At 43.4% G+C, this 20,775-nt stretch overlaps 1 protein-coding gene across 9 annotated transcripts in view; it reads left to right on the top strand.

The window, feature by feature from the left end:
• Positions 1–20,775, top strand: part of ulk4 (unc-51 like kinase 4) — a 712,463-nt gene that overhangs the window by 538,799 nt on the left and 152,889 nt on the right. For all 9 annotated transcript variants that reach the window (XM_059945716.1, XM_059945717.1, XM_059945718.1 and 6 more), the window contains one exon: positions 14,883–14,988. In XM_059945716.1, the coding sequence (XP_059801699.1) occupies positions 14,883–14,988 (106 nt within the window). The remainder of the gene's footprint in view (positions 1–14,882; positions 14,989–20,775) is intronic.

Raw genomic sequence — 20,775 nt, 5'->3', positions numbered from 1 at the left:
AACAACATTAGTTACTCTTCAATCCTCCTGCACCTCACCATGGCTGAGAAATATCTCTACCAGAGCCCCTTCAATTTCTGCATTGGCTTCCCACAGAGTCCGAGGGAACACACTATCCACACTAATTTGCCTCACAACAGTAATCTTCTCCTCCTCTGTAATCTGTATGGGGTCTATGACCTCACTATGTATTGTCTCACATCTGTCAGTCTCCCGAGTAAATTCAAATGCAAAAAATACGACACTGTGGCGACCCATTTCCTGGCACATCCGAACCGGCTCACAATTAGATAGCCTACGGGGGTTTGCAAGCACAGAGCTTTGGAGCCTCTGCGCCACGGGGGGCAGGTCGAGGGAGGCTTAAAAGTGAGGCTGAGGATTTCGAATAAAGTTTTTTCCTTCGACTGCAGTTACCGACTCCGTGTCGTAATTTTAGCGCTGCATGTAGCACACCGCTACAATTGGTGACCCCGACGGTCCAAACGATTTTTGGACCAGAAATGACCGATGCCGCCTCTGTTCATGCGGTTTCGTTGAAACTGCCGGGTTTCTGGACACGGCGACCGAACCTATGGTTCCAGCAAGCCGAAGCCCAATTCCACGTTTGCCAGATCACCTCAGAAGACACCCGTTACTACTACGTGGTGAGCTCCCTCGACCAGGACACAGCGGCCCAGGTCGTGGAGTTCGTACAGTCGCCCCCGGCAGACGGCAAGTACATGGAATTCAAAGCCCTGCTCCTCAGGACTTTCGGACTCTCACGGCGCGAGCGGGCTGCCCGTTTACTGCACCTGGATGGCTTGGGCGACAGACCTCCTTCGGCTTTAATGAATGAGATGTTGTCTCTGGCCGACGGACACACACCCTGCCTCATGTTTGAGCAGGCATTCCTGGAGCAGCTGCCCGAGGACATACGCCTGCTGCTGTCCGACGCAGATTTCAGTGACCCCCGGAAGGTGGCAGCCCGGGCGGACTTGCTGTGGGACGCCAAAAAGGTGAGCGGGGCGTCCATCGCACAGATCTCCCAGCCACGCTCCCGGCAGCAAGCCAGTCCAGGCCCGGCCGCAGAGCCCGCCAACCCCCTGCCCAATGAACACTGGTGCTTCTACCACCAGCGGTGGGGCGCAGAAGCCCGCCGTTGTCGCCGCCCTGCAAGTTCCCGGGAAACGCCAGGGCCAGCCGCCGCTGATGGCTACGGCGGCTGGCCATCGGGATAGCCTCCTGTATGCGTGGGACAGAAGGTCGGGACGCCGGTTTTTGGTCGACACTGGTGCCGAGATCAGCGTTTTACCTCCGACGAGTTACGACACCCGCAGCAGGGCACCGGGGCCCCCCCTGAGGGCCGTGAACGACAGCACAGTAAGGACCTATGGCACCCGTCAGGTGCAGCTACAGTTCGGCTCCAGCCAGTTCACGTGGGACTTTACACTGGCCGCTGTAGCCCAACCACTTCTGGGTGCGGATTTTTTGTGGGCTCACAGCCTACTGGTCGACCTGCCCAGGAAGAGACTGGTCCATGCCGAGACCTTTCAGACGTTCTCCCTGGGTGCAGCCCAGTTGCCAGCCCCTCACCTCGGCTCCATCACGCTGTCCGACAACGACTTCACCAGGGTCCTGGCGGATTTTCCATCAGTTCTGGCACCGCAGTTCATAGCGGCCATGCCCCGACACGGCGTACAGCACCACATCCCGACCCAGGGACCACCCCTCCACGCCCGCGCTCGGCGGCTTCCCCTGGACAAGCTCCGACTGGCAAAGGAGGAGTTCCAGAGGATGGAGGAATTGGGGATCATCTGGCGGTCCGACAGCCCATGGGCCTCCCCCCTGCACATGGTGCCCAAAGCGACGGGGGGCTGGAGACCGTGCGGCGACTACCGCAGGCTGAACGAGGCTACCACACCAGACCGCTACCCTGTGCCGCACATTCAGGACTTTGCAGCAAACCTGCATGGCACACGGATCTTCTCAAAGGTAGACCTCGTCCGAGAGTACCACCAAATCCCGATGCATCCTGACGACGTCCCCAAAACGGCTCTCATCACCCCGTTTGACCTTTTCGAGTTCCTCCGCATGCTGTTCAGTCTGAAGAATGCTGCACAGACGTTCCAGCGGTTAATGGACACGGTGGGACGGGACCTGGACTTCGCGTTCATCTATTTGGACGTCATCCTCATAGCCAGCAGCAGTCGTCAGGAGCATCTGTCCCACCTCCGTCAACTCTGCGCCCGACTGAGTGAGTACAGTCTTACAATCAACCCCGCCAAATGCCAGTTCGGACTCGATACCATTGACTTCCTGGGCCACAGGATTACTAAAGACGGGGCAACCCCTCTGCCCGCTAAGGTAGATGCGGTCCGCCACTTCCCTCGACCCACCACTATCAAAGGCCTTCAGGAATTCGTAGGTATGGTCAATTTCTACCACCACTTCCTCCCTTCAGCTGCCCGGATCATGCACCCCCTGTTCGCCCTGATGTCGGGTCCGAGCAAGGACATTACCTGGGACGAGGAGTCCGCCGCCGCTTTCATTCAAACGAAGGAAGCTTTGGCGGACGCCGCAATGCTAGTACATCCTAGTACCGCCCTCACAGTGGACGCATCTAACACGGCAGTCGGTGGGGTGCTGGAGCAACTCATCGCAGGTTGCTGGCAACCCCTGGCGTTTTTCAGCAAACACCTGCGGCCACCCGAGCTCAAGTACAGTGCTTTCGACCGGGAACTGTTGGCGCTCTACCTGGCAATCCGGCATTTCAGGTACTTCCTAGAAGGTCGGCCCTTCACCGCGTTCACGGACCACAAACCGCTTACCTTTGCGTTTACGACAGCGTCCGACCCCTGGTCGTCCCGCCAGCAACGCCACCTGTCCTACATCTCTGAATACACGATGGATGTCCGGCACGTCTCGGGTAAGGACAATGTCATGGCGGATGCGCTCTCTCGCCCTACCGTTCATGCCCTTTCCCAAGGGGTAGACTTTGAGGCACTGGCAGAGGCACAGCAGGCAGATGAGGAGATTCCGAGTTACAGAACCGCAGTCTCCGGTTTGCAGCTCCAGGACCTCCCCGTAGGCCCGGGTGAGAGGACCCTACTCTGTGACGTCGCCACCGGCCAGCCCCGTCCCGTCGTCCCGACAGCCTGGCGGCGCCGTGTTTTCGACTCCATTCATAACTTGGCGCATCCCTCCATCCGGACAACTGTCCGGATGGTTTCCAGCAGGTTCATTTGGCACGGACTCTGCAAACAGGTCAGTGAATGGGCCAAAACGTGCATGCACTGCCAGACGGCCAAGGTGCAGCGGCACACCAAAGCCCCACCGCAGCAATTCCATCCCGCCCACCAGCGTTTCGACCACATTCATGTGGATATCGTGGGCCCCCTGCCAGTGTCGCGCGGAGCGCGTTACCTCCTGACTATTGTGGACCGGTTCACAAGATGGCCAGAGGCGGTCCCGCTCACCGACACCACCTCTGAATCTTGCTCCCAAGCCCTGATCACCACCTGGATATCTCACTTTGGTGTACCGACCCACATGACCTCCGACAGAGGTGCCCAGTTCACCTCCAGCCTGTGGTCAGCTATGGCCAGCCTTTTGGGGACTCAGCTGTACCACACCACTGCCTACCACCCACAGTCGAACGGGCTAGTGGAGCGTTTCCACCGTCACCTGAAGTCGGCCCTCACGGCCCGCCTGCGAGGAGCCAACTGGGCGGACGAGCTTCCCTGGGTCCTACTCGGCATCCGCACAGTGTCCAAGGACGACCTGCACGCCTCGTCAGCCGAGTTGGTATACGGCGCGCCCCTGGTCGTCCCCGGGGAGTTCCTACCAGCCCCACGGGGGCAAGAGGAAGATCCAGTAGCAGTCCTGGGCAGACTACGCGAGAAGCTCGGTAACCTGGCCCCCATACCCACTTCACAGCACGGGCGGAACCCGACCTGCGTACCCAAAGACCTGCAGAACTGTAAGTTTGTGTTTGTATGAAGGGGCGGGCATCGGCCACCGCTGCAGTGTCCATACGAGGGGCCGTTTATGGTGCTCCGGAACAATGGGTCCACGTTCGTGCTGGACGTTGGGGGGAAAGTGGAGGTTTTCACGGTGGACCGCCTCAAGCCGGCCCATGTGGACCTGGCGCAACCGGCCGAGTTTCCGGCACCTCGGCGCAGAGGCCGACCTCCCAAGCAGGTTCCGGCCCGGACTGTGGACATTGGGGGGGTGTATCGCCAGTTCTGGGGGGGAGTTATGTTGCAACCCATTTCCTGGCACATCCGAACCGGCTCACAATTAGATAGCCTACGGGGGTTTGCGAGCACAGAGCTTTGGAGCCTCTGCGCCACGGGGGGCAGGTTGAGGGAGGCTTAAAAGTGAGGCTGAGGATTTCGAATAAAGTTTTTTCCTTCGACTGCAGTTACCGACTCCGTGTTGTAATTTTAGCGCTGCATGTAGCGCACCGCTACAACACGTAAGTTACCACTCTGAGCTTCCAGCAGCCTTCCCTTGCTATCCTTTTGCTCTCAATATATCTGTAGAAACCCTTAGGATTCTCCTTCACCTTGACTGTTAGAGCAACCTCCTGATTTTTTCTTAAGTGTTCCCTTGCATTTCTTATACTCCTTTCGTACCTCATTTGTTCCTGCCCGCCTATACCCGCTACAGACCTCCTTCTTTCTCTTAACCAGGGCCTTAATATCTCACAAAAACTAAGATTCTTTAAATGTGTTAACCTTGCCTTTTATTCTTACAGGAACATACAGACTCTGTTCTCTGAACATTTCACTTTTGAAGGCCTCCCACTTTTGCCGGAAAGCAACCTGTCTCAATCCAGACTTGCCAGATACTTTCTGATACCATCAAAATTGGCCTTTCTCTAATTTACAATCTCAATCTGTGGACCTAGATCTATCCTTTTCCACAATTACATTGAAACTAATGGCAATATGAGTACTAAATGAAAAATGTTTCCCTACCCAAACTTCTGTCACCTGCCATGTCTCATTCCCTAAGTGGAGATCTAGTATTCCACTCTCTCTAGTTGGAACTTCTTTGTTCCTTCCAATCAAGGAAACTTCCTGAACTTTAAATCAAGGAAATTTTCCTGAACAAATTTGTCTAACTCTTTTCCATCTAGCCCTTTTACAGCAGGAGAGTCTCACTCAATCTGTGGAAAGTTACAATATCCTGATCTTAATGTTTCTTAAAGCAAACTTTGATCACTGAACAAATTTGTTCCTCTACTTCCCATGGACTGTTGTGTGATCTTTAATATAATCTCATTAATGTATTCATACCTCTTTTATTCCTCAATTCTACTCATAAAGCTGTGCTAGACGAGCTCTCCGGTCTGTCCTGATAGAGCACTGCAACGATATTTTCCCTGATCAGTAATTGCCACCCCTCCCCCTTTAATCCCTCCCATTCTATCACACCTAAAACAACAGAACCCCAGAACACCAAGCTGCCAGTCCTTCCCCTCCTGCAACCAAGTCTCACTAAAGGCTGCAATGTGCTAATTCCACGCCCTGATCCATGCCCTAAACTCATCCATCTTTCCTGCAGTACTCCTTGCATTGAAATATATGCAGCTCCGGACGTTAATCACACCATGCTCAACTTTTCGATTCTTGAGTTTGTATCCTCTCCACAGCCACTCTACTATCTGTTCTGGTGCCCTGGTTCCCATCACCATACAACTCTAGTTTAACCGCTCCCCCCACCCTGTGTAGCACAGCAAACCTTCCTGCTAGGATATTAGTACCCTTCCAGTTCAGGTGCAAACTATCCTTCTGTACGGATCTGTAGGTGGGATCTCACCTTCCCTAGAAGAGAGCAAGATGATCCAAAAATCAGAAGCCCTCCCTCTGTAGCCTTGTGGTAAACTGTATAATTTTCTTATTTCTGGCCTCACTAGCACATGGTATAGATAGCAATTCTGAGAACACAACCTTGTAGGTCCTGTCCTTCAACTTAGCACCTAACTCCCTGAACCCACTCTGCAGGACCTCATCACCCTTCCTACCCATGTCATTGGTACCAACATGAACCACATTCTCTGGTTTCTCACCCTCCCAGCTAAGAATGCTGTGGACTGGATCCAAGATGACCCTGATCCTGGCACCTGGGAGTCAACAAACCACTCAGGAATCTCATTCTCATCCATACAACATCCTTTCCTTTCCCCTATCACTATAGCTTGCTTCCTTCTCTTCCCCTTCTGGCCAGGTCTTAATCTCTGTGTAAACTGGTTTGACTCATTTAACTAGTAGTCTGTATGCAGGGATTAGCAAAATGGATATGTGGTCTGAGTACCCAAGGTGAGGGTGGAAATCTGTCTTGTAGGCTCCATGAGCATTGATGTAGACCAGATCTAATATATTCTCTCCTCTAGTTGTGAAGTCGATTTGGCAGGACGGTTTTCTCTTTCCAATATTTTTATTCGTTTCTACATAGAAGAATATAGAATACAAGAAAGTGTATATAAAAGGTCAGAAAAGATTTTTTAAAACTACCTGTTACATTATATCTGTTCATAATAACAATTACATTACCCCATATTCATATAAGTTAATCAATAGTTATATTAAACTATACTAATTTATTACAAAAGAAAAAAGTATCTAACCCCTACAAAGACTAAAGCCGTTCATTAAGAAAAGGTAAAATACCTTCTTATATAATAAAAATTAATAATAGCCAACATCTGAGTTTAAGTAACGAATTGAAGGTTTTGAAAATAATTCTGAAAAGGTCCCCACAATGTTTGAAAGTCTTGACGAGATTCAGAAATTGAACAATGAATCTTCTCTAAATCTAAACATAATGTCACATAACCATTGAGCATGAGTAGGAGGAAAAACATCTTTCCATTTAAACAAAAGCGTCCTCCTAGCTATAAGAGAACTAAAGGCCAAAATTTGTAAATCAGATGCCTTCAACTTAATATCTTGTCCTGCAACAATACCAAATAGGGCCGTCAGAGAGCTAGGCTTAAAATTGACTTTAAAAAGTAAGGAAAAAGTTTGGAAAACTTCCTTCAAATATTTTTCAAGATTTGGACAAGTCCAAAACATATGAATTAATGAATCTTCTCCATTATTACATCTGTCACAGTAGGGAGATATATCTGAATAAAAAAGAGATAGCTTATCCTTAGTCATGTGAGCTCTATGTACCACCTTAAATTGTATGAGGGAATGACGAGCACATAGCGATGAAGTATTAAGCAGTTTAAAAATTTCATTCCAGTTTGCTCAGATTTGGATGTCTGTAAATCTTGTTCCCAGATATTCTTAATTTTGTCTAAAGGAACATTCCTCATCTCCAGTAACATTCCATATATCTTAGATATTGAACCATTATGAAAAGGTGTCATCTTAAAAATTATGTCTAGTAAGTTCTTATCTGAGTTTATAGGGAATGTACATAATTGAGATCTTAAAACGTCTCTAATTTGTAAATATCTAAAAGAGTGAGTTTTGGGTAAACTATACTTAGCCGACATTTGCTCAAATGAACAAAGGTTTTCTCCAACAAACAGACCCCCAAAATATTTAATACCCAAACTGTCCCATTCCTTAAAAACTAAATCAGTCATGGACAGTTTAAAAAAATTAGAATAAATGAGGCTTGAACGGGAAAATCTCAATAAACCAAAGTGTTTTCTAATTTGTATCCAGATCCTCAGAGTATATTTAACTATTAAATCATCAGTTAGTTTACTTACAGATAAAGGAAGTGAGGATCCAAGAGGAGAAATAATAGAAAATTTATTAACAGAGTTAGCTACTAAAGAGACCCATACCGGACAGTCTACACAGTTGATATAATATAATCGAAACGTAAATTATCGTATAGTAACTGCCCAGTAATAAAACCTAAAATTAGGTAAGGCTAAAGCTCCAGACACTTTAAATTTTCAAAGATTAAATTTATTTAAATGAGGACATTTATTTTTCCATATATAAGGGGATAGAATAGAATCAGGATAGTCAATTTAGGAATAAAAATGGGTAAGGCCTGAAAAAGATACAGTCGGCCCTCCTTATCTGCGGATTCAACCAACCGCGGATTGGGAAAACCCTGAAGTTCTCTCTCTAGCGCTCGTTGTTTGAACATGTGCAGACTATTTTTTCTTGTCATTATTCCCTAAACAATACAGTATACATAGCATTTACACTGTATTAGGTATTATAAGTAATCTAGAAATGACGTTAAAGTAGAGGCAGTCCCCGGGTTATGAATGAGTTCCATTCCTGAGTCCATCTTTAAGTCAGATTTGAAGTCAGAACAGGTACATCCAATATTATTTAGCGTCAGTTAGTCAAACGTTTTTCTTAGTATATAGTACATATTTTACCTTTCTATGCATATAAAACACTTAAGAAACATATGTTTTTCAATAATTAAAACTGTGTTGCTTAGTAATAATTGTAGCTTCCATCAGGGCAGGGCCTTTCACATGCTCCATTAAAATTGTTCCGATCGTTGACCGACTGTAGCCTAATACTTTTCCAATGACCAATGGCGTTTCACCTCTTTCCGATCGCTTTATTACTTCCACCTTATTTTCAATTGTGATTATTTTTGAGAGCAGAAACACTGCGGATTCAGAGCTGCACCACCAGGTCCTAATGTCCACTGCACTGAGAATGCTAAATAAAGTCTGGGGTTCCGCTGGGTCCTAAAGACCACCGCACTGAGCAAGGTTAAATAAGGGATTTGAGCATCCGCGTTTTTTGGTATCCGCGGGGGGGGGGGGGGGGGGAGTCTCAGAACCAATCCCCTGCAGATAAGCAGGGCCGACTGTATATAAATTTATGTAGAATATTCATTTTAATAGAATTAATTTGTCCAATCAACAATATTGAAAGAAGTGACCAAGTTAATGATATCCTTTTTACATGATTCAATAAAGTAAGAAAGTTTTCTTTAAACAGGTGTTTGTAATTCTTAATGACTGTTTCACCCAAATAAGTAAATTGATTCCTTACAACTTTAAAAGGGAGATTAGTATTAATTGATACTAAATTATTTAAAGGAAATAATTCACTATCATGTAGGCTCAATTTATATCCTGAAAACCGGCTAAAACGAGAGAGTAAAGAAAGTACGCAAAGTAATGAGGTCTCAACATTAAAGATAAACAGCAATATATCATCTGCGTAAAGTGAAACTTTGTGAGTAATACCTCTCCTTAAAATACCACAGATATCATTAAATTTTTGAAAATCAATGGCAAGAGGTTCTAAAGCTAGATCAAAGAGCAAAGGGCTCAACGGACAGCCTTGTCTAGTTCTGCAATGAAGTTTAAATGGTTTGTAATTTTGAAAATTAGTAACAACCCGGGCAGAAGGAGATAGATAAAATAATTTAATCCATTGAATAAAATCTGGTCCAAAATTAAATTTTTCTGAGGTTTTAAATAAATAATTCCATTCAACTTGATCAAAGGCCTTCTCAGCATCTAGGGATATCACATATTCCGTTATCTCCTGGCATAGAGAGTAAATATCATTTAATATACAGCGTATATTAAAATGGGAATGTCAGTTTTTAATAAAACCAGTCTGATCATCAGGAATAATGGAAGGTAGAATATTTTCAATCCGACAAGCAGAAACTTTAGAAAGGATTTTAGTATCAACATTGAGTAATGAAATTGGCCTATATGAAGAGCATTCAGTTGGGTCCTTGTTCTTCTTTAGGATAAGCAAAATAGAGGCTTCATAGAAAGACTGAGGCAAGCTACCCAATTTGAAAGAATCCAAAAAGACTGAGTGTAACTGCGGTATAATTAATGAAGAAAAAGCCTTATAAAATTCTCCAGAAAATCCGGCTGGACTCAGAGCCGTCCCCGAGTGTAATGAATGTATAGCCTCAGCAATTTCTCATAAGAAATGGGTTGATCCATCTGTTTGCAATTTTTCTGCAGGAAGTGCAGGGATATTTAATTGATCTGGAAAATTATTCATTACAATATTTAGGGGAATCAGAACTATAAAGTTTAGAATAGAATTTTCTAAAGGTATCATTTATTTCAGAGTGATCAGTTGTCCTATCACCATTATTTTTGCAAGTTTTTTTAATTGGTCGTTCAGCTACAGAAGTTTTTAATTGGTTGGCCAGTACTTTGTCTGATTTATCTCCGTGAATGTAAAATTGAGTTTTATCTTTAAGAAGTTGAGTTTCAATTGGATATGTTAGCAGAAGATCATATTTAGTTTTAACTTCAACATGTCTTTTATATAAAACAGGATCTGGAGCTATAATGCATTTTTGATCTAATTATTTCAATTGATCGGCTAATTCAATTCTTCCTTTATTAGCTTTATTCTTAACACTTGCAGCATAAGAAATAATTTGTCCTCTAATATAGGCCTTGAAAGTGTCCCATACAATAAGATTAGAAGTCTCTTCCTTTTTATTCTCTTCAAAAAATAATATGCCTCTCTAGAAATTTTAAAAATTCCTCATCAGATAACAAAGTTGTATTAAAATGCCAAATTCTGTTTCTTTGAGGAAAACCAGGGAGATTTAAAGATAGAAATACAGCAATCTCTTTATATTCACAGGAACAAACTGATAAAATAATTTGACTATCAATAAAAAAATAATCAATCCTGGAGTATGTATGATGAACATGGGAAAAAACTAGTACTCCCTATCTAATGGATGTAAGAAACGCCAAACATCAACAATACCACATTTCAATAAAAAAGGTTGAATAAACAAAGCTGATTTGTTAAGAGGCACTGGTTTAGAAGATGATCAGTCTAAGAGTGGGTCTAAGAGTGGGCTGTTAAAATCTCCCCCCATCACCAAAGAATAAAGACTCAGATCTGGTAGAAATGAAAAAAAATGCTCAAAGAATACTGGATCATCTACTTTGGGGGCATACACATTGGCAAGTACTATTGATTTATGATCTAGTTTTCCTGAAATTATAATAAAATGTCCATTTTGTATCAGACACCACTTTATGTTGGACAAAGGAAAGTGAATATATTCTATAAGAATAGAAACTCCTCTAGATTTGGCCTGAAAAGACGAATGAAAACAAGTTCCATTCCAACGGCTAAATAAAACGTAGATTATCACATTTGCGTATATGAGTTTCTTGTTAAAAAAATAGGGACCTTAAATTTCCTAATAAAAGCAAAAATCTTATTACATTTGACAGGGTGATTTAACCCTTTTACTTTAAAACTGAGTAGATTAATAGTTTGGTCCATTTTTAGAATAATTTAAAGGGTTAAAATGTAAGTTAAACCCAATCCATATACCTTGAGAAATGGTAACCAAGCAACAAGTTGGCTAAAAAAAATTCGAGAACAGCTTTTGAGAGAAAAAGCATCCCCTGCCCACCTCCCGAAGAAAGAAGGTCAACCAATAGAAAGCCGGCATCTACAACTACAGACAAACTCCCAAAAAACCCGGTGATCACCCCAATTAGTTTCAGATTGTTCATATTCCAACCTAGACTAAACAATATCCAGACAAGAAATTCGATTCTCGTATATCAAAAATACAGTATTAAAAAAATACAAAAGGAAATTAGTTACAAAGGTTTACCAAAAGTAAAAGTTACCATTATTCATACAGAAAGACATTAAACATTTAATCTTATATCTTCATGAAAAAACAGGATAAACAGCTTTGAAATTTTTTTAAAAAGTCTTTATGCTTCAGCTTTCCAGTGAGACCGTTCATAGGTCCATCTTAATGAGATTCTCAGTCAAACTAGGTAGCCAAGGGATGGGTCAACCCTTAATAGAAAAATTCCAACAAAGCTTGTTTAAACTTAGCACATTCCTGCATAACCTCAAGCAAATAGTCTTCAAGAATCTTAATATTCCACCTTCTAACTAATCATGCCCTTTCGACGGGATTTGTGAATTAACAGTTTCTGACTTTATCTTGTGTTTTCATATAAGGATGGACTAAGCAGCTAGCCACCATATTTTAAACACCTTTGTGCTTCAGCAATCGACCAAAACCATTCGAAGGAACCATTTTTAAGTGTGATTCTGAGATGAGTTGGATAACGAAGGGAGGGTTTAAAATCCTTGTTAAAAAACTTGGACATAACTTCTTTGAACTTAGCACGTTCCTGCATAACCTCAGTGGGTAGTCTTCCACAATTCTAATCTTGCTGCCACTATAATCAATCATGCCTCTTCAACGAGATTCACGTATTAACAGATCCTTTGTTTTAAATTCATGAACGCAAATTATTACAGATCTTGGTTTATCTCTGTTAGGAAATCGAAACATGGGGGACCTGTGAACTTGATCAATCTTAGGCAGACGTGCCAAAATTTCAGGAAGTAATTCTTACAGAGAGTTTGCAAAGAATTCCATAGGATGATTACCTTCAATTAATTCTTCAAGACCCAGAACCTGTAGGTTGTTCCTTCTACTTCTATTTTCTACGTTGATAATCTTTTGTCTTAGCTTTTCATTGGGAGCAGATGTGCTCAGAGAAAGGTATAGAAGAAATCTGGCAAACGTTCAGGGGATATTTGTGTGGAGTTCTGCATTGGTACGTTCCAATGAGACAGGGAAGTTATGGTAGGGTATGGGAACTGTGGTGTACAAAGGCTGTAGTAAATCTAGTCAACAAGAAAAGAAAAGCTTACAAAAGGTTCAGAGGGCTAGGTATTGTTAAAGATCTAGAAGGTTATAAGACTAACATGAAGGAGCTTAAGAAGGAAATTAGGAGAATCAGAAGGGGCCATGAGAAGGCCTTGGCGGGCAGGATTAAGGAAAACCCCAAGGCATTCTACAAGTATGTGAAGAGCAAGAGAATAAGATGTGAAAGAATAGGACCTATCAAGTGTGACAGTGGGAAAGTGTGTATGGAACCGGAGGAAATAGCAGAGGTACTTAATGAATACTTAAGTATTCACTATGGAAAAGGATCTTAGTGATTGTAGCGATTACTTGCAGCAGACTGAAAAGCTTGAGCATGTAGGTATTAAGAAAGAGGATGTGCTGGAGGCTTTTGAAAAGCATCAAGTTGGATAAGTCGCTGGGACCAGATGAGATGTACCCCAGGCTATTGTGGGAGGTGAGGGAGGAGATTACTGAGCCTCTGGCGATGATCTTTGCATCATCAATGGGGACAGGTGAGGTTCCCAAGGATTGGAGGGTTGCTGATGTTGTTCCTTTATTCAAGAAAGGGAGTAGAGATAGCCCAGGAAATTATAGACCAGTGAGTCTTACCTCAGTGGTTGGTAAGTTGATGGGGAAGATCCTGAGAGGCAGGATTCATGAACATTTGGAGAGGTATAATATGATTAGGAACAGTCAGCATGGCTTTGTCAAGGGCAGGGTGTGCCTTACAAGCCTAACTGAATTTTTTGAGGATGTGACTAAACACATTGATGAAGGAAGAGCAGTAGATGTAGTGTATATGGATTTCAGCAAGGTATTTGATAAGGTACCCCATGCAAGACTTATTGAGAAAGTAAGGAGGCATGGGATCCAAGGGAACATTGCTTTGTGGATCCAGAACTGGCTTGCCCACAGAAGGCAAAGAGTGGTTGTAGACGGGTTGTATTCCGCATGGAGGCCGGTGACCAGTGGTGTGCCTCAGGGATCTGTTCTGGGACCCCTACTCTTTGTGATTTTTATAAATGACCTGGATGAAGAAGTGGAGGGATGGGTTAGTAAGTTTGCTGATGACACAAAGGTTGGGGGTGTTGTGGATAGTATGGAGGGCTGTCAGAGGTTACAGCGGGACATTGATAGGATGCAAAATGGGGCTGAGAAGTGGCAGCTGGAGTTCAACCCAGATAAGCGTGAGGTGGTTCATTTTGGTAGGTCAAATATGATGGCAGAATAAGTATTAATGGTAAGTCTCTTGGCAGTGTGAAGGATCAGAGGGATCTTGGGGTCTGAGTCCATAGGACGCTCAAAGCAGCTGCCCAGGTTGACTCTGTGGTTCAGAAGGTCTATAGTATATTGGCCTTCATCGATCATGGAATTGAATTTAGGAGCTGAGATGTAATTTTGCAGCTATATAGTACCCTGGTCAGACCCCACTTGGGGTACTGTGCTCAGTTCTGGTTGCCTCCCTACAGGAAGGATGTAGAAAGGGTGCAGAGGAGATTTACAAGGATGTTGCCTGGATTGGGGAGTATGCCTTATGAAGACAGGTTGAGTGAACTCTGCCTTTTCTCCTTGGAGCGACGGAGGATGAGAGGTGACCTGATAGAGGTGTATAAGATGATGAGAGGCATTGATCGTGTGGATAGTCAGAGGATTTTCCCAGGGCTGAAATGACTAGCATGAGAGGGCACAGTTTAAAGGTGCTTGGAAGAAGGTACAGAGAAGATGCCAGGGGTAAATTTTTTTTACGCAGAGAGTGATGAGTGCGTGGAATGGGCTGCCAGTGATGGTGGTGGAGGTAGATACGATAGGGTCTTTTAAGAGACTCCTTGATAGATACATGGAGCTTAGAAAAATAGAGGGCTATGGATAACCCTAGTAATTTCTAAGGTAGGGACATGTTTGGCACAACTTCGTTGGCCAAAGGGCTTGTATTGTGCTGTAGGTTTTCTATGTTTCTATAAGGCTGGCAACACTTTGGTTAGAAAAGTTGGTTGTTGTCAGAAGGTCTAAACTCTTTATCCACACAGCATCACACAGCTACAGAGTGCTTAGGTTTTCCCCAAGTGCTCTGATATCCTCCCACAGTCCAAAGATGTACCAGGTAAGCTAGTTAGTTTTTGTAAGATGTCCCATGAAATATTTTTCCTATAATACCATGTATGTACACAGTCAGTGGATTTCGAGCATTCATCTACTGTATTGTCAGACTATGAACCTATATACTTCTTGGATTGCATTTATAACTTTTTTTATCAAATTGTTTTTCTCATTCACAGGAACAACAAGACAATCCTCTAGGTACTGCCATCCAGAGTGTGGTATTATTGGTCAACAACTTAGTTGCCTATAAAGATATCAACATGGAAACGCTTTACAAGCAAGGTATGCAGTGGGTTTTGTCTCCTTAAGTTAAAGATATTTTTTGGCTTTGTATCAAAAACATATTATGTTCCACAGATTCATATTAAGCAGTTGTAACAACAATATATGTAACACTTGCAAGTTGGTTTTGTGAATGTTCCACTTGATCACAATTTGCTTAACTGCTGGAATACTCCACAAATACATACTTACACAGCACCTTTGAAAATTAAGCTATCAACCATCTGAAATTTCAGTCATAAAAGTCATTCCTAGTATTATTTCATTAACTGTAGCATTATAACTGATACTAAAATTATTTCAAAATATACTTTCACATTTTTAGTTGAGTTAATCCATAAGCTCTTGATCTGTATCATGCATTGGGAACCATTCTACTAATCTGATGATTGCTTCTAAAGCATTCACTAATTCTTTTTTGCAAATTCTGAACCCTCTTCTGAAGTCAAGGTTCTGGGGGCAGTTGGGAAAGGGGGGGTCAGTTCTCTTCAGAATTGGATTTAACTAATAGTTCATAAAAATGTAATTTAATTTACAAGTGTATCTTCGAATGTCGGTGCCAATTGAACAGCACACAAGGCTATGAAAACTTGCAGCTCATTCCTAAATCTGTCAGTGTTCACATTTTTTAAAATTTAAAAGCTTGTAAGTGACATCAGAAATGTAAACAAAGAACTCTCAGTCTATTTAATTTTCTGCATTGAATACTGTGTTTAGAATTCAGCAGTGAATTGGAGCAGGAGCAGATTGCTCAGGTATGAAAGCCTGCCAATCCATTGAATAAGATTATGATTGATTTGATTATACTGTTTACCCATGATAATTTTTCACCCCTTTGATAATCAAGAATATGATAACATAGTAATAGAAAATGACAGCACAGAAGCAGGCTCTTTGGCCCATTTAGTCCATGCTGAACATTTAAATTGCCTAGTCCCATCAACCTGCACCCGAACCATAGTTCTCCATACTTCTTCCATCCCTGTACCGATCCAAACTTTTGAGCAATGAAATCAAAATCACATTGACCGCTCTCCCCACCCCCGTGCAGCACTAGCAACTCTTTCTTCTAGGATATAAGTCAGGTGCAAATCATTCCTTGTACAGGTCCCACGTTCCATGGAAGAAAGACCGATGATCTAAGCCCTCCTTCCTGCACCAACTGTAACACTAGAAGCAGCCACCAAGCGGCATACCTCCAAGAGCAATGATGTCAGCTGTCCTCACCCCAAATCACTGGGGGACCTCACGAGGCACACCTGAGATTGATTGGGAGGGTGAAAGCTGGTGACTATCTCTGTCAGTTACTCAGTCTTGACGCTTGTTAGAATCAGCTCCTCGGGTTAGTGGAATTACTTGCCTGTGTCAGATCTGTGAAAAGACTTACCTGGGATCTAGCATGTGAAAACACTCCCTTTGTTTTGTGGACTGGCTTGCCTGATTTTCCCCTGAAGCCTTGGATCTTATCTGAAGCCCTTGCGAATTATCTGTGAGTTGTTTAGTTGCTTGTGTATTTCAGTTGGAATTTGAATAAGTGAATGTGGCAAAGCTGTTGTACTGAGCACCTCTGTCTTTTTGAAGTCATGTGACTGACACTGTTGCTGTTTTTGTTTGCAAATGTGCTCAGACCCACCTGCACCATTACACCAACGCCTTAGCCGTGTATTGAACTGCATGATTTTCCTGTTTCTGGCCCCAATGCCATCCTGAGATCACAACCCTGGAGGTCTGCCCTTTAATTTAGCAGCTAACTCCTTGAACTCACTTTGCAGAACCTCGTCACCTTTTCTACCCGTGTCATTGATACTGATGTGGACTGCGATCTCTAGCGCTCACCCTCCCACTTAAGAATGCTGAGGACTGGATCAGAGACGGCCCTGGCCCTGACCCTGGCACGTGGGATGCATCAAACCACGCAGGGGTCTCGTTCTCAACCACAGAACACCATTTCTGTTCCTCTTGACCAATGTATCGCCGATCGCTATAGCTTGCCTTTTCATCCGTTCCCTCCTGAGACATAGAGCCAGTCTCAGTACCAGAAATCTGAATGCTGAGGCTTTCCAACACCTTTCTCCACAAAAGTATGCCCTCCCCTTCCCCCAACAGTATCCAAAGCAGTACACCTGGGGATCCGCCACTGCTCTGGCTGCGAATCCCCTGTCCTGATGGTCACTCAGTTTTGTGTCCTGCACCTTAGATGTAACCTTCTCACTGTATGTCCTGTCTATCAAGCCCTCAGCCTCCCAACTGATCTGGAGTTCATCCAGTTCCAGCACCAGCTTGTTAACACAGTCTATTCAAAGCTGCAGCTGGGTGCACTTCTTGTAGGTGTCGTCATCAGGGATACTTGAAGTCACCGTGCCTTCCCACATCCCGCAAGGGGAGTATTCCAGTATCCTGTCGGCATCCCCTGTGCAATAAGCAAGAAATAGTATAAATAATGAAAAGTTATCTCTCTACAGCCTTTGCCTGTCCTTGCTGAAGCCCCATGAGGGTGATCCTCAGTCTCAACTCCCCATTCTTAACATTGCTTAAACCTGAATTCTTTTGCGTGGTCCCTGACAAGTAACTAATATGCACACTCTAATGTCTCCTCGGGAACTGTGGCTCACTTCTTTCAAACTTTCTCTCCCTCTATGCAATCTGGTGTCTCCTCACCACTGTGGCATGCAAAAATGTCCAGAAAGGCTTTCTTAAAAGGCACTGCTTGCAAGACATTTAAGGCAAAGGTTCCAATTACTCATGCCAATAAGACCATAAGACACAGGAACAGGATTAGGCTATTTGGTTCAACGAGTCTGCTTCACCATTCAATCATGGCTGATCCTTTTTTCCCTTCAACAGGTTTTTGTTGTTCAGGGGAGCAGAGGATAAAGGTGACCTCTTTAAGGCAGAAAATCTGATAGGCTAGCAGCACTGTAATGCAATTTCAACATTTGCACAGACTAGATTTTCCAATTGCAAGGGGTTCCAATCCAGGACGCAGATGACAGGAAGTGGAGAAAGGGCAGTCCAATAAAATACAGAAAAAAATACAGAAAAAACCATCCTTATCTGAAATGCTGCATGAAAGCATGAATTTTTGAAGAAATGCTGATTGCTTCACATAGTTGTGGCCACTGATTTTTAATTTATGACGTGGAAGCAAACAACAAACCTCAATTATCATGCTTACTTAATCTTTTGTGTGATGTTGGACAAGTGTCACTTATGTCAGGTGGTTCTCAAAAACAATGTCCATTTTCTTGATGTGATTTAAAAGCTCAAGGAAACATCTCTCTATCCAAACTCCGTAGACATCTTGGTGGTAAGAGATCACTGTAACTCTTTTGATTATACTGAAACTCTGACAATGGGCCTTTTGTGAATTGTTTCTTAAAAAAGGTTGCAAGTGATAGCTGTTATCCTATTAATATCATACAGTAAAAATTCTTCTTGGTAAATGAATGCATCTTTGTCCAGATAATGGTTTGTTTCTAACAGTGATTTATGTTATATTGCTTATTGAGTATTTCAAACCTCATGTTGATCCTTGACAAGTGTTCCCCAATTTTCCACAAATATGCCAGTGAACATACAGTGTCTATAAAAAGTATTCACACCCCTCTTGGAAGTTTTCATGTTTCGTTGTTTTACAATATGCAATCGCAGCAGATTTAATTTGGCTTTTTTTAATACTTTCATGTCAAAGTAAAAACAGATTTATACAGAGTGATCTAAATTAATTACAAATATAAAACACAAAATAATTGATTGCATAAGTATTCACCCACTTTAATATGACACACCAAATCATCACTGGTACAGGCAATTGGTTTCAGAAGTCACATAATTAGTTAAATGGAGATCACCAGGTGCCATCAAGGTGCTTCAATTGATTGTAGTAAAAATATACCTGTGTCTGGAAGTCAGAACCCTGGCAGAAACTACACCAGGAAAACAAAAGAACACTCCAAGCAACTCTGCAAAAAGGTTATTGAAAGGAACAAGTCAGGAAATGGAAATTTCCAAGTCACTGAATATCCCTTAGAGTACAGGTAAGCCAATCCTAAAGAAATGGAATGAATTTGGCACAGCTGTAAAAGTGTCTAGAGCAGGACATCCTCAACAACAGCGACCATGCAAAAAGTGGACCAGAGAAGCCAATCCTAAAGAAATGGAATGAATTTGGCACAGCTGTAAAAGCGTCTAGAGCAGGACATCCTCAACAACAGTGACCATGCAAAAAGTGGACCAGAGAAGGAGGCTGGCAAGAGACCTATGACGACTGTGGAGGTGTTACAAGCTTCAGTGGCTGAGATGGGAGAGACTGTTGCCCATTGCTTCACCAGTTGCAGCTTCATGAGAGAGTGGCAAAAAGAAATCCACTGTTGAAAAAAGCTCACATGAAATCTCAGCTGGAGTTTATGGGAAAATCTGAAGACAGCTGGAAGAAGGTTCTTTCATCCGATGAAACCTGAACTGAACTTTTGGGCCATCAGACTAAACGCTGTGTTTGGAGTCATCTCTCTATGCTGGTCAGAGACGGTGTCACGGCTGCAGAAAAGGAAGGAAGTCACGGAGGGATTGTCTACTGAGTCTCTGTCAGTGTAAGTTAGAAACAGGAAGAGGTCAATAACTGCTGGGTGTTTTTTATAGACCACCCAATATTAACAGGGACTTTGAGGGGCAGATAGGGAGACAGATTCTGGAAAGGTGTAATAATAACAGGGCTGTCGTGGTGGGAGATTTTAATTTCCGAAATATTGATTGGTATCTCCCTTGAGCGCGAAGTTTAGATAGGGTGGAGTTTGTTAGATGTGTTTAGGAAGGTTTCCTGACACAATATATAAATAACATGACAAGAGAAGATGATGTACTTGATCTGGCATTGGGAAATAAACCTGGTCAGGTGTCAGGTCTCTCAGTGGGAGAGCGTTTTGGAGATAGTGATCACAATTCTATCTCCTTTACCATAGAGTTGGGGAGGGATAGGAGCAGACAAGTTAGAAACGCGTTTAATTGGAGTAGGGGGAAATATAAAGCTATCAGGCATGAACTTGGAATCATAAATTGGGAACAGATGTACTCAGGGAAATGTACGGCAGAAATGTGGCAAATGTTCAGGGGATATCGTGTGGCATTCTGCATAGGTACGTTCCAATGAGACAGGGAAAGGATGCTAGGGTACAGGAACTAATGTGTACAAAGGCTGTAATAAATCTAGTGAAGAAGAAAAGAAAAGCTTACAAAAGGTTCGAAAGACTAGGCAATGATAGAGATCTAAAGATTATATGGCTAGCAGGAAGGAGCTTAATAAGGAAATTAGGAGAGCCAGAAGGGGCCATGAGAAGACCTTGGTGAGCAGGATTAAGGAAAACCCCAAAGCATTCTACAAGTATGTGAAGAGCAAGAGAATAAGATGTGAGAGAATAGGACCGATCAAGTGTGACAGTGGAAAATTGGAGGAGATAGTAGAGATACTGAAGAAATACTTTGCTTCAGTATTCACTAAGAAAAAGGATCTTGGCGATTGTAGGAATGACTTACAGCGGATTGAAAAGCTTAAGCATGTGGACATTAAGAAAGAGGATGTGCTGGAGCTTTTGGAAAGCATCAAGTTGGTTAAGTCACTGTGACTGGATGAGATGTACTCCAGGCTACTGTGAGAGAGGAGGGATGGGATTGCTGAGCCTCTGGCAATGATCTTTGCATCATCAATGGGGACGGGAGATGTTCTGAAGGATGCTGTCCCCTTATTCAAGAGAGGGAGTAGAGATAGCCCAGGAAATTATAGACCAGTGAGTC

This window comes from Hypanus sabinus, chromosome 20 (genome assembly GCF_030144855.1).
Source record: "Hypanus sabinus isolate sHypSab1 chromosome 20, sHypSab1.hap1, whole genome shotgun sequence".
In the NCBI taxonomy this organism is placed as follows: Eukaryota; Metazoa; Chordata; class Chondrichthyes; order Myliobatiformes; family Dasyatidae; genus Hypanus; species Hypanus sabinus.
The sequence above is the reverse complement of the archived record's forward strand: the minus strand, read 5'-3'. Positions and strand labels throughout refer to the sequence as shown.